The sequence below is a fragment of the Ammodytes marinus genome (assembly GCF_949987685.1).
Source record: "Ammodytes marinus genome assembly, chromosome: 17".
Classification (NCBI taxonomy): Eukaryota; Metazoa; Chordata; class Actinopteri; order Uranoscopiformes; family Ammodytidae; genus Ammodytes; species Ammodytes marinus.
This window is the reverse complement of record NC_137221.1, coordinates 25,174,823-25,187,704: the sequence shown is the minus strand read 5'-3', so window position 1 is coordinate 25,187,704 and position 12,882 is coordinate 25,174,823. Positions and strand designations below refer to the sequence as shown.

Here is a 12,882-nt window from a genome sequence, read left to right as displayed (position 1 = left end):
CAAGAGAATGTAACCCTTTATATAGCGCCATAAGCTGCAAGCACAAATGTTAGGGAGCAGGTTTATGAATCGCTGGATATAAGGAGATTTTTTGTGGGTTGATTAATTGTCTGCACTGCTGTATGAGCCCTGGGGTCGTTTTCAGGACAGTGTGTCAGGAGGCCTGAGACAGAGCTTTATTTTACACTTACAAGAATCTGTTAATTAGACTGAGTCACACTTATCAAAATGCTTCATCTTCTGCCAATTAAAAAAGACAGTTTGGAAACTTGAAATATCCACTGAGATAAGAAGTCTGTAGTGAGCGCTTCTGTGCAGCAATAGAAGAAGAAGAAGAAGAAGAAGAAGAAGAAGAAGAAGAAGAAGAAGAAGAAGAAGAAGAAGAAGAAGAAGAAGAAGAAGAAGAAGAAGAAGAAGAAGAAGAAGAAGAAGAAGAAGAAGAAGAAGAAGAAGAAGACATACTTTATTAATCCCATGGGGGGAAATTCACTTCCCCACACTCTCTACACAGTGAACGCACTTAACACACTGATCCAAAGAGGAAACAGAAAAACACAAGATAGGCAGTGAATACATGTTAATGTCACCGTGTAGAGATGGATGAATGGATCATGTGAATAATGCACATGTTGGAATTATTTAGAGTTGTTCAGTTTCAGTTATATTGGCTGTACATTTTAAGGGCGCTAGTATATTCACTGGATGATCGAACAGCTGAATCAAAGCTGGGTAGATTGCTTGTATCAATGTTCCCAGGGCCAGAGGTGGACTGAAAAGGCTACTATTTAAAAGCACAGTGATATAAAGTGGATTTAAGTTTAACTGAGTGGTATGGAGATCAATCAATCAGGTAAAATCATGAATGTATCGTGAAGTAAACAACAGTGACTTGACCTTCATTACTGTATTTTAGCCACAAAAACAAATGTGACATTAGTAAAACCTCCCATTTCTTGCCATATAAATCTGGTAACATTGGGATGACCCTGTATGAAAACGCTGAATCACACAGTCCTGAAATATATATTTCTTTAATCTTGTCCCCTGCCCAAACTTTACTGATATTATGCCATGTCATCATGCTGTCAGAATGCACCATCATCCATCTTATGTTGCCGAGGACACTGACCCTGGCTCAGCATTTCCCCTGACATGTCTGCAGAGAGTGTGGGGATGAGAGACAACCTCCTGGGGCTGAAGACATCCACTAGTTTAAGCTTTACCAGAGTAAAGGCTTAACACCTTTGAAAAATGCTCAACTGCCTTTTCCTCGATTGAAGCAATAAACCTGCTGTGAGCACACAAACCCTGCATTCCGAATCACATACTCTTTCTTTTGTCTATTCTACATAGGGGAGAACGGGGTAATTTGTCACATGGGTTGGATGTCACATTCGTTATATCTCGCCACCAGAGCGCGCTAGCTCTGAAATGTTGATATAAAAAAGGTCCAGAATTGGGATCAGAGGTCACATACATAGACTTCCTTGGAGGAAGACAGCTGCATTTCAGGTGAGAGGATGTTTTGTGTTTTTCATGTCAAATTCAAAATATTTTGCTTCTCAGTATTTTTCTTCTAGGCTTTTACACAATGGGTTTATAACAAAACACTTGTTACCCTCAGAAAGTTTGAAGGGTAAACTATAGTTTAGATTGTGGTTAGCAAGCTAATTAGTTGTCAGATGGTTGTTGGCCTTGATGCTAGCAAGAAATTCAAGTTGGGGTTGGTCGTCAAATTTTTTGGGGGGTTGGTTGTCACATGTTATCTCAAGGCTGCAGCCAGAAAAGGAACCCAATAACGAAAGAAATTGTCAAGCTGTATCCTCACTGACACCCCAGAGAAGGAAATAATAGAGCAGGAAAAGGCAGCTAGCAAGCAAAAGAAAAAAGGGCAACAAAATCAAAACAACCCAGTGCATCCCAAACTAGACCAGCTGCCAAGGCTACAGAACGTTATGTAGGCCTATTTGTCAACTTGACAATGCAATTAAACATTCAAATTTGGTTCTGCCTCCTTGCCTTCTTTTTAAGATTTTTCCCATTAAGATAACATTGTGACAAACAACCCCATAGTGTGTGACAACCGACCCCTTGATGGGGTTGGTTGTCACAATGTGTCAGAGTGTCTTTGATGGTAAATTACTTCTTCATTACAATAAGTTGGAAAAAAAGAGAGACACACATTTCTAGCCAACACCTTAAGCTTAAATTTAATGTAGGAATGGCTATTGACAGATGTTTTGGTGATGAGCAATTCTCACTAGAGTAAAAAGTGTGCCTACTTACCCCGTTCTCCCCTACTACATCCGACGATAAAAATAATCTAGTTAGGATGCAGTATGCATACTATTGGGACATACTTTTACTTATTTATTTCATCATAACATTGCGCCTTGATCTTGCCTCTTGCTTTTATATCCGTCGCATCCCCGTTTGTTTTCATATGGAGGCTCTGTTGATGTGACGTCACTTCAGGTTCGCACTGGATTATGGGTCAGAATCACCCAAATAGGATGCTGTTTTCAACACTTAAAATCTTGGCCGGATGTAGTAGACATCCGGGTCTTTCTAACCATCCTAAATCTGACAACAAGAATCAGGACATACTAAATCTTTGTTCTACTATACTAAATAGTAGAAAGTATGCGATGCGGAACACAGGGAAAGACATTGGTGCTGTTAAAGATGGCCGCCGTACCTTGATGGAGTGTCCAGTGGGTTTTTCAGACACCACACTTTTCCACAGCCCCCGTGGCCACTTCCACTTCCGCACGCTGGCCAACGTCCCCTGGTTTAACTCTGCACAGAACTGACAAAAACAGAGAGAGGAACTTTTTACTATGCAAAGATACACAGGGGCTAATGCTAACACACCAGAAGCTAGCCTGGAGGCATCTTCGAACGTAGACTTAAACAATGTTATGTGTATACCACATTAACATTGGCATATTGTAATGTATATTGGATTTATCTATATAAAAGCCATTAGACTTTTCTAGTTAGCTTTGCCATTAAAAAGAAAGCAATAGATGACATTACTTGGTTTGGTCATAACCATTTATAAAGTGGAAATGTTGGTATTTAATGAGAATATTTAGGCCGTGTGCGGATTATTTTCTGTAATATGAAAATATTAGGACACAAGCAGGAGAGTTGTAATGGATGATACTAATGTGATCAACGTCTCTCCAATAACATGCCAATGATTGAAGCAAAATGGTTATTAAAGGACTATTGCTTCCACACTACAGAGGTTACTACTGCGGTCAGAGCAACTCTGTCTGACAATTATTTGCAACGATATTGCTGAAATTCAGAAATGGGCTTTATAGCACCCCATAAGTGCCCCATCAGTGCCAAGGACAGAGTGAGATGGTTATGAGAATGATATGAGAATGATATGACAAATAAAAACAAAAACATGGGCTTACATACAGGGACACACGCATTAGATAATCACATGAATGATTAAATGCTAACAGGACTCTTTATCTGTGCTTCTTGATGGGCTTGTAATCTGCCTGTAGTTCATGACAAAGTGCAGACCAGTGCTGCACTTTAACACTACTTGAGTGGCAGATTTTCCGGACATCTGCAACAACATGTTTCGCTTAGCAGTTATACTGTGGGACAATACAGAGGCCAATGAACCTTAGTAGCCTCACCTCAACTCTCACACGCACACGCACACGCGCACGCGCACGCGCACACGCACACGCACACGCACACGCACACGCACACGCACACGCACACGCACACGCACACGCACACGCACACGCACACACACACACACACACACACACACACACACACACACACACACACACACACAGAAAGAGGAAGCGTCTTGTGTCGACACAGCAGAGAGAGGATTAGAGCAGCAGTGGCCTAATGTTGTGGAGAGAACAGGTAAAGGGAACTTGCTTTGGGAAATAAAAGAAGTAGTACAGGAGAATGGATGAAAAAAGAGGAAGCCATTGGTGAACTGAAGGCTCGGGTTGCTGCTCTGAATGACCTGCCAAAGGCCCTGTTGACACCACTCTGGTCTCTCTAGTAGCTGACTGTGGCACTTGTAGTCAAGAAGATAGCTCTACTGGTTTAATTTGGTAAGCAATCTGTTCACCTCAACCAAAATGAATGCCACTAACATTCATGAAGCTTTTGGTGTTAGCTTAGGGTTACAAGTATTGCAAATGACAAGCTTTCTGTCCTCTTTTTTCACCGCATAGAACTCATGAAAACAGAAGACATGCTGATAGTGACTGGAGCGCTGCTGGGCTGTGAAGGGGCTGTGTCGGCAGCAACCTTCCTGCCACTTTCTGCTTCAAATTAAAAGTCAACTCATGTTTGTCCAGTGAAATGCTTTTTACTGTCTTCGTCTTAGTAAATGCTCTGTTTGTTTTAACAGTAACTTAACTGCACACGCAATAGATAGTGTTTTTTTTTTATGTAGAAAGCCGTGTCCCGGGCATTACTGTGGTGGTGACACGAGTTTATTGGTCGCCGCTAGAAAAGCCGGCAGAGCACACATCTTTCACTAGCCAAAGTGGCGGGTGGTCTCAATAACTTACTACTAGTCGACTAAATGTACCCACATTTGGTGAGTGTTATATTTGAGCCCTGCACGAGACTCTCCGCTGATCACAGTGATGGTGCAGCGGAGACACCGTGTATGTTGTCTTCTAACTTCTAACTCACGTGTGGCTATTTGACAGCAAATGTACCAGACCTACGCATGTGTGGAGTGGAGCTGTGATGTCATCGTTATCACAGAGAACAACATTGCTATTCACATGGTGACGCTGGAGTTGCGTTTTGAAAAGACTTCAAACGCTGTTATCATATAAGTGATAGGCCCCAAACCTAAAAAGACTTTTGCATTTCTGTTGAAATCGTTACCGTATAAACATGTCCTAACTCTAAATTTAACCTGAGAGGCTCCCTGTGGGAAACCGGGAGTCAGAGGAACCCCGCCTAGTGTGCGCACACACACACACACACACACACACACACACACACACACACACACACACACACACACACACACACACACACACAACACACAACACACAACACACAACACACAACACACAACACACACACACACACACACACACACACACACACACACACACACACACACACACACACACACACACAGACGTCTTCTCTTGATACAGGATGTCGTGCACGGACCAATTAACCTGTTAGGGTGCCCCGAGACTAAAATAACCCTGTCATCTCCAATTTCCCCATCAAGCATAGCGTACAGAGAGCAGCCTAAACATAGTAGTTACTGTATATTCTTCCTGACAACAGTGCATACTCATTCATATTAATTAGTGTGCACAAATGACTCATTTGTACTCTCAAATGACTTCAATCATGGTGTTAAATTGTATTATTTGTGCCATGCAAACGGCACGATTTGGCCACACCGGTAGAGAGATCTCTGGAAACTACTGTAGCGCCTCACACACAAACCCATAGCAGATGAACTAGAGCGGCACAAAGCAAGATAACACTGAAGAGCTGTTAAAAAGAAAAAGTCTATAGCAGATCCTCTCACAGTGCATCCACAGCTCTGCCTTGCTCCAAGGAGACATTCAATCATCGTGCATTCAGCAGCACATTGCTAGGTAAAGTAATCATATTAATAATAAGGCAATTTTCAGACTGCCAGGAGGTTAATACCCCCCAGCAGGATTTACTTTCAGGTGTAATCCCTAGGGGCCATTGAGCCTGTAAAGTGAACAAGGATGAATTGCTCACAGGTATAACTTTGCCAAAACGCCCTCATAATTCAGAGGACCAGAGTGCGGGCACAGCATGCATTAAGGGGCTTGGCCTGGAGCCCAGACCCAGGGGGGGATTGGAGGGCACAGTGTGTGACACTGAGACACCTGGACTAGACCAGGTACAGGAAAACAACACAGGCTGCTTTCTCACAGACAGGTATTTCATTATCCTATCACTAGATTGATTGTAAGACAACATTACAGACAAGAGGAGGCAAACAGCCTTTTTTTTTTTTTTTTTTTTTTTAACCTTTATTTATACAGGTAAATCCCATTGAGACCGAAGACTCTTTTCCAAGGGAGACCTGTTTTCCTTTCCCACGTTACCATTCACACACACATTCATACACCGATAGCAGGCTAACTATCGACATTCACACGGGGCAAGGTGGGTGAAGTGTCTTGCCCAAGGACACAACAACCATGACACAGGTGGCAGGGCGGGGATCGAACCTCCAACCCTTTGATCATCAGCCGACCCGCTCTACCAACTGAGCCACAGTCGCCCAACCTCCTCGCCATTACTTTCTCTTAACCCGTCTCTATAAAGCTATTAAAGCATAGCAGTCAATCTCTGGAGTGTCTCTATGGCAGGGGTCACCAACACAGTGCCCGCGGGAACCAGGTAGCCCGCAAGGATCATATGAGGTGCCCGCAGGCCTGTTCTAAAGATAGTATAATAATCTCTTTCCCACCTTTTTTAAGTCATTGTTGATAATTATTGTGAGAAATCATTAACATGATCAGTGTCTTCACATAGATGAATATCATTAATCATTAATAATAATATATAACTAAAGGCAAACTGAGCACATTTGTTATTTCAGAAGAGTGTATCAAACTGGGTGCCTTTCGAATGACTCAGTACCCATGAAGTAGCCCTCAGGTTCAAAAAGGTTGGTGACCCCTGCTCTATGGTATTATTTAACATCTAGTACACAACGTATCAAATGACAGGACAAGTTATTTAAAAGATCACTATTATGTTCAATTTCTGGTTTAAAAATCATAATGTGGCTTTGGGACAGTTTTCATGGTGTAGTGTCCAGAAAAAGCCTTTATATTTCTCACAGTGCCATTGCTGAATCTCCTCTTTTCAGCCTTTGTCTGAAACGCTCATTGTAAGGTTAAGAAAACATGAAAACAGTGCATTGTGTATAATAAGTGAACCTTTAAAGGTTGTGCTGTTTAGAACTGTCTCAGTGTGACAAACTACAACGCAAATGTGTCAGCAGAGGAGTTAAGTTACCCCTCCGGCAGACAGAGAGCAACATTAGCATTCATCTGGGGCTGTTTCTCAGTCCATCTGAAGAATTGAAGTCCAGTATTCCCCCGTCCTTTAAGCTCTGTTTTGGGTCTGTGCCAACGCGTCAGAACCAATCCCCTGGTTCTTTTCTTCTCATCGCCCCACTACAGGTTTATTGTACTTGCTAAAGGAATACTTCACCCATCCAGAACCGGCGTTCTATCATTATAAAATCGCTATTACAATATAATGAATGAGGTTTTTCTTTCCTCAGTCTTCCCTTGGCCCAGCTGTCCTGTTAATCCTAACCCTACATTTTACTAGTGTGATGTCACACTAGTAAAATGTAGGGTTAGACAGTGAGACCATAAAACACTCTCTGCCTTTTCTCAGGCTAGGATGAACCGATTTCAATTTTTTTTGCACATTTATACTACATAGGATATCAGAGTTCAATACACCTTCATATTCCCACCGGTGAAGTATGTCTTTTAGGCTGGAGCTACATCAGGCAGAATTTAAGAGGAAACAGGGCTGCCTGCTGGGACTGGAAATGAGGCTGGATGAAGCCAGGGACACTGGGAGAAGCTAAAGCAGGGGAGGGGCTGCAGAGTTTGGGTATCATCAAAGCCTCACTTTTCAAAGAGTACTCATGTAAGCCATTGGACGTATAGATTATGTTATTGGTGCAGCTTTAAATTATCTTTTTAATACTTTTTTCCCATGATCTTTCCTCACCCTGAAAATATGAATAACCCCACTACTGTTCACACACTAAGAATAGCAAAATCACAGAAGGCAATTCTATTAAATTTACGAGGCTGTTATGGACAGAGCTTGGGCAAAAAAGCATTGAAGGCCTTCAGGTTATAACAGCACAGTATGTCTCTGTTTGTTGCATCCTGCTATCTTGCATAGTGTTATGAGGGCCTTTCTTGAAAAGTGATGTGAATGTCACAAGCTTGATTCAGTGAAGGCTTTTTAAAACATCCAGCTGTGTGTTTGAAGCTTGGCTGTGCTCTTCCTCTGCCTCTCTAAAGCAGGATGGGACTAATGGATCCATTCAGGAGCAAACAACAGTGAACTCACTGAACCTGACGAGGAGTGCCAGATCCCTGTGTCTGCCAACAACTTTCACACAACACAACACGGACCAGGATAGTTAGTGTGTGTGTGTGTGTGTGTGTGTGTGTGTGTGTGTGTGTGTGTGTGTGTGTGTGTGTGTGTGTGTGTGTGTGTGTGTGTGTGTGTGTGTGTGTGTGTGTGTGTGTGTGTGTGTGTGTGTGTGTGTGTGTGTGTGTGTGTGTGTGTGTGTATGTGTGTGTGTGTGTGTTTCAAAAAGTATTTATAAAAAGGTGGTAAGCGCTGCCATTTGTCCTGGTATTGCTGTTGCTATTGTTAGCTGTAGCATTTGCACAGAGGCGGTCTGATAGTAACCCGTTTACAGTATGACTAATGATGCCCTGGAAGCACTGACCACAGACAGAGAAGGTTCCCTAGCGACAAAACAGACAATCGTCTGTAACCGTGTGACTCACCACAACACATGTCCAGCAAAGTTACAGCTCTGGTGGCTGTCTGGAAAATGTCTTAAAACTCAACGGACATTTAACAAAGGGATCCGGTAGAGTGTATATGTGCACTGACGGTTATTGATGTGCATTTTTATTTATTTTTTATACAGCTTATGTTTTGTCAAAGTAGGTTATAACTGTAGTTGTAGCGTGCTCCACCTCCTCTTTCAAACCTGCCAAACACAGACAGACAGACAGACAGACAGACAGACAGACAGACAGACAGACAGACAGACAGACGTTTCTTGCTTTATAGATAGATAGAGTTCAGTCTGTACTATAACTATAACTAAGCATACCGCTGTGTGTGCGGCCTGTTTTCATTAGTAACATATGTCTTCTTCTGTTAATAATGATAATGGATTGGATTTATATTGCGCTTTTCTCACACTCAAAGCGTTCGAAAGAGTCAGGCTATAATGAGCAGCTTGGAAACTAATTTGAAACATCCTGTTTTTGCATCATTTCAACTGGACCTGGGATCTATCATATACAACTAGCTGTATGAAAAGCAGCAGGAATTCACTGGTGGAGTGTTGCACAGTTCAGTGATGCATGATGGATATACAATTGAAAGATGCTGTCAAGATAAATCAGTATTAATCCCAATTCTAATAAAGATATTTTCTGATCACATGTATGTATCATATCCCAATCAATCATACACATTGTTTTACTATTTTAATTTTAATGCCAATAAGATTATAGTAAGAGTTCCTCAAGAATGTTGTTTGTGCATGGTGTTAAATTCCATGACATATTAGGTCAACATATGTAAATGAAGTCTCCAGTGAAACCCATTCTCAAGACTTTCTGTTATGTTTGGCAGCTCTTTAATGTCAGGTTACTGGGCACACCAGTTATGGCGGAGAACACTTTGCTACTGGGCAATGAAAATAAATCCTCCGCACAAACATGAGCAATATCATGAATACTAGTGTGCATCGGTCTTTTGCTCTTTTCTCCTTTTAGATACACAATCTCAAATCACAAATACACTACAAGCAAACCAGTACAGCCATCACATCATATGACTGTTATGCATATACAACTAAGTGGTAAATGGACTCCACTTATGTAGCGCTTTTCCCTGGTTTTTCACAGACTCAAAGCGCTTTACATTGTTTCGTACACATTCACCCTATCACACACATTCATACACCGATAGCAGCAGCTACCACGCAGGGTGCAAGCTAACTATCGGGAGCAATTTGGGGTTCAATGTCTTGCCCAGGGACACTTCGACATGTGGCAAGTAGGCGGGGGATCGAACCTCCGACCCTGCACTCCAGAGGCGACCTCCTTACCCACTTCGCCACTGCCGCCTAACTAAGGCATAGTAAATTGGCAATGCAACGTGTACCAAGTGGAGGATCTCAGAATGAATGGAAAAAACACTTGTCATTCACTATGCAGGAGGACAGGGGATGAAAAGAGAGCGTGCTAATGAGTAAGACAGAAGAGTTGGCAGAAATCAGCATGGGAGCCTGGCTGGACTGACAAACACAGCAATGTGGGCTAGCACTGGTCCATAGGTAACTCATCCTTCCACCACCAACACCCCCCTCCCCTCTCTCTCTCTCTGTCCAAAATACCCTTCTGCTGCTGACCTACTTCCCTTTTCCACAGAGCTCTGATTTCCTCTAGCAGGGGCCCATGTGGAAGCTACTACAGAAGGTGACATTGCTTGCATGCTAACCAGTGTGCAGGCTGAGCAGGGGGACACACATCACATTGCATCAAAACGAACTCTGACATTTTAAGGAGACTCTGACGTCCGTGTGTTAATGCAGTCGCACTGCATTCTCCGCTCTGGGGTGGTCTGACTTTACAGCATACTTAACATACTGTATTGGTTGTGAGCTGACTTATATGCATGGAGCTGACCCAATGATTTGGGTGTTATACTGTTAGAATAAATGTACAAATGAAAGGGAGGGACAATTTATAGGTGAAGAACAGGCTGGGCACGGTGACTTTGTAGAGCTGTGTTGTCACAGTGAGGTTGCCAGGTTTGGTACCAACTGGCCTATGCAGACACCAAGACCAAAACCATGGCTGCTCACTGTGTCTGCCAACCTCTATCTAACCACAGAGACTACACAGACATAGCTGTCTCAGGTGGTTGTCAAGAAACACTGACAACTCCCTCTAAAATGTACATTGTTATGTATATGTGCTGACTTTAGAAAAGAGATATGTAACTTAAAGAACTTGTTGAACGCTGTTAGGTGGAACCTTTTAAGACACTCTGAAATAAAACAAAGCAAAATGACTAACAGATTATTAATTACTAGTCTTTCTAAGGCTTCCATTTCCTTGATCTAATTGAAATCTGTTGTTAAGCTGCTATATGCATTTGTGTATATTTCTTGCTCTTTTAAATTAGAATTGCTTAAGCCTTCCTAGCCTAATACATGACATCATCACCAACAAAAAAATGTATAACAATTATGATATTGTATCGGACAGCAGTATCGGTATCGACCGATATCCAAAACCCAGATATCGGAATCGGATCGGAACTAAAAATAGTGGATCGGTGCATCCCTAGGTTCATGCAGTTATGCAAGGTACACCAACTTATATTGTACATTCATTTTCAATATGTTTAAATAAATATGTACAGGCTTGTTTGGTCTGCGGTGCAGAACTTTCACTTTTATTTAAGAATCTAATCTAATATTTCATATTTTTTCCAATAACGTACACCATTGAAGGGGAAACCCTCCCACCCATAGCAACCACTGTCATATTTATAGTAATGACGGCACAGGAGAGCGCTAACATAGTTCAAATGGAAAATGAAATGTGAGTCGAGAGAGAGAGAGAGAGAGAGAGAGAGAGAGAGAGAGAGAGAGAGAGAGAGAGAGAGAGAGAGAGAGAGAGAGAGAGAGAGAGAGAGAGAGAGAGAGAGAGAGAGAGAGAGAGAGAGAGAGAGGGGAAAGGGGGGATATTTGCATAATGGCAACACATTAAATCATTGGGAAACACTTGAGTGAGAGTTTCCGGGTGGATTTTTCATCATCTCATCTACAATGTTGCAAAAAAACTTTGCAGTATTTCTCTCCAGCTTACCTTATCCAGAGCCTCCCGATCCAACAGGTCCTGCACTGCCAGTAACTTGATGCTGGAAACAGAAGAGAGGGTGTTAGCTTCACATTGGCACATCACAGTTTGGCTGTGTATATACACCAACATATCAACAAACCAAGCAGCAATTCATTGGCGGCAATCTTATCCGGCTAATGTTACCACCAAAGTTAAAAGTGTTCAAAAGTTACACTGTGTTCATTTGAATGGAATCAAATCTGGATGGCACATATTGTAGTTTGTGGTAGAAATGAGTCTGGCTGAACATTGTGCATGATGTGTTGTGTGGAATAGCTGTGTGCATAGGTGGTTAGCACACTATCTTTCACAGTCCACACTTGGTTGCTTTTTAAATGAGACTTTAAACAGAGTCTATGCGTGCCAGGAGCAAAGGCAGGATAATGAACATCCTCTTTATTTTCCAGGATTTTCATGGGTGACTCACTTTTAAGACGTTGTTATTAAAGGGACCTGACTGAGAAGGAGAATGAATCCACAAGCAGTCATCAACAAACATGTCTCCTAGCTTTTCTTTTGTGATTCAAAACAGAAACTTTAGCTACCATTAGCCACCATTAGCCACACCAGACTGCGTAAGGCAGTAGCTACAAAACCTGTGCATATACATTAAGAAGAGTTTCTTAGTTTTTTCAGGAATTCAACATTTCCTTTTTGACAGGAAGGTTGAGTTATTTCCTCTTTCTAAATGTACATAGTACTTTTGTGTTTGTTCATGGAGTAATGTTTTATAATGCTTAAAAGGTGACTTATTATGCAAAATACACTTTGTCATATTGTTGTCATATTTTTATGTATAGGCCACACCCCCAGATCCCCCTGAATATATCTGGCAGTAACATTCAAACCAGAGCCAATCAGAGCAGACTGGGCTTTTGAGAAGGCGGGGCTTAAAGAGACAGACTTTAAAGCAGAGCAATTCTGACAGAGGCTGAGAAGAAGGAAATAGATCTTTTTTGGACACTAGACCATTTAAACAGTTTCTATTAGAAACAAAAATTACAATTCTAAACCTAAAACATTAGCATAATATGAGCTCTAAACCAAGGCTTTCTTCTACCATCATGCACATTGTATAGTGTGTAGCACAGAGGGTCTGATAGTGTTGACACTACAGATACAAGTGGCACTTTCCAAACTAGATCCTCGAGCT

At 41.9% G+C, this 12,882-nt stretch overlaps 1 protein-coding gene across 1 annotated transcript in view; it reads right to left on the bottom strand.

Annotated features, from left to right (window-relative positions):
- The window catches only part of eepd1 (endonuclease/exonuclease/phosphatase family domain containing 1), a 34,803-nt gene that overhangs the window by 5,079 nt on the left and 16,842 nt on the right, over positions 1-12,882 (bottom strand). The window contains exons 3-4 of the mRNA XM_080044825.1: positions 11,697-11,748; positions 2,699-2,809 (exon numbers count right to left, since the gene is read on the bottom strand). Of these exons, the coding sequence (XP_079900951.1) occupies positions 2,699-2,809; positions 11,697-11,748 (163 nt within the window). The remainder of the gene's footprint in view (positions 1-2,698; positions 2,810-11,696; positions 11,749-12,882) is intronic.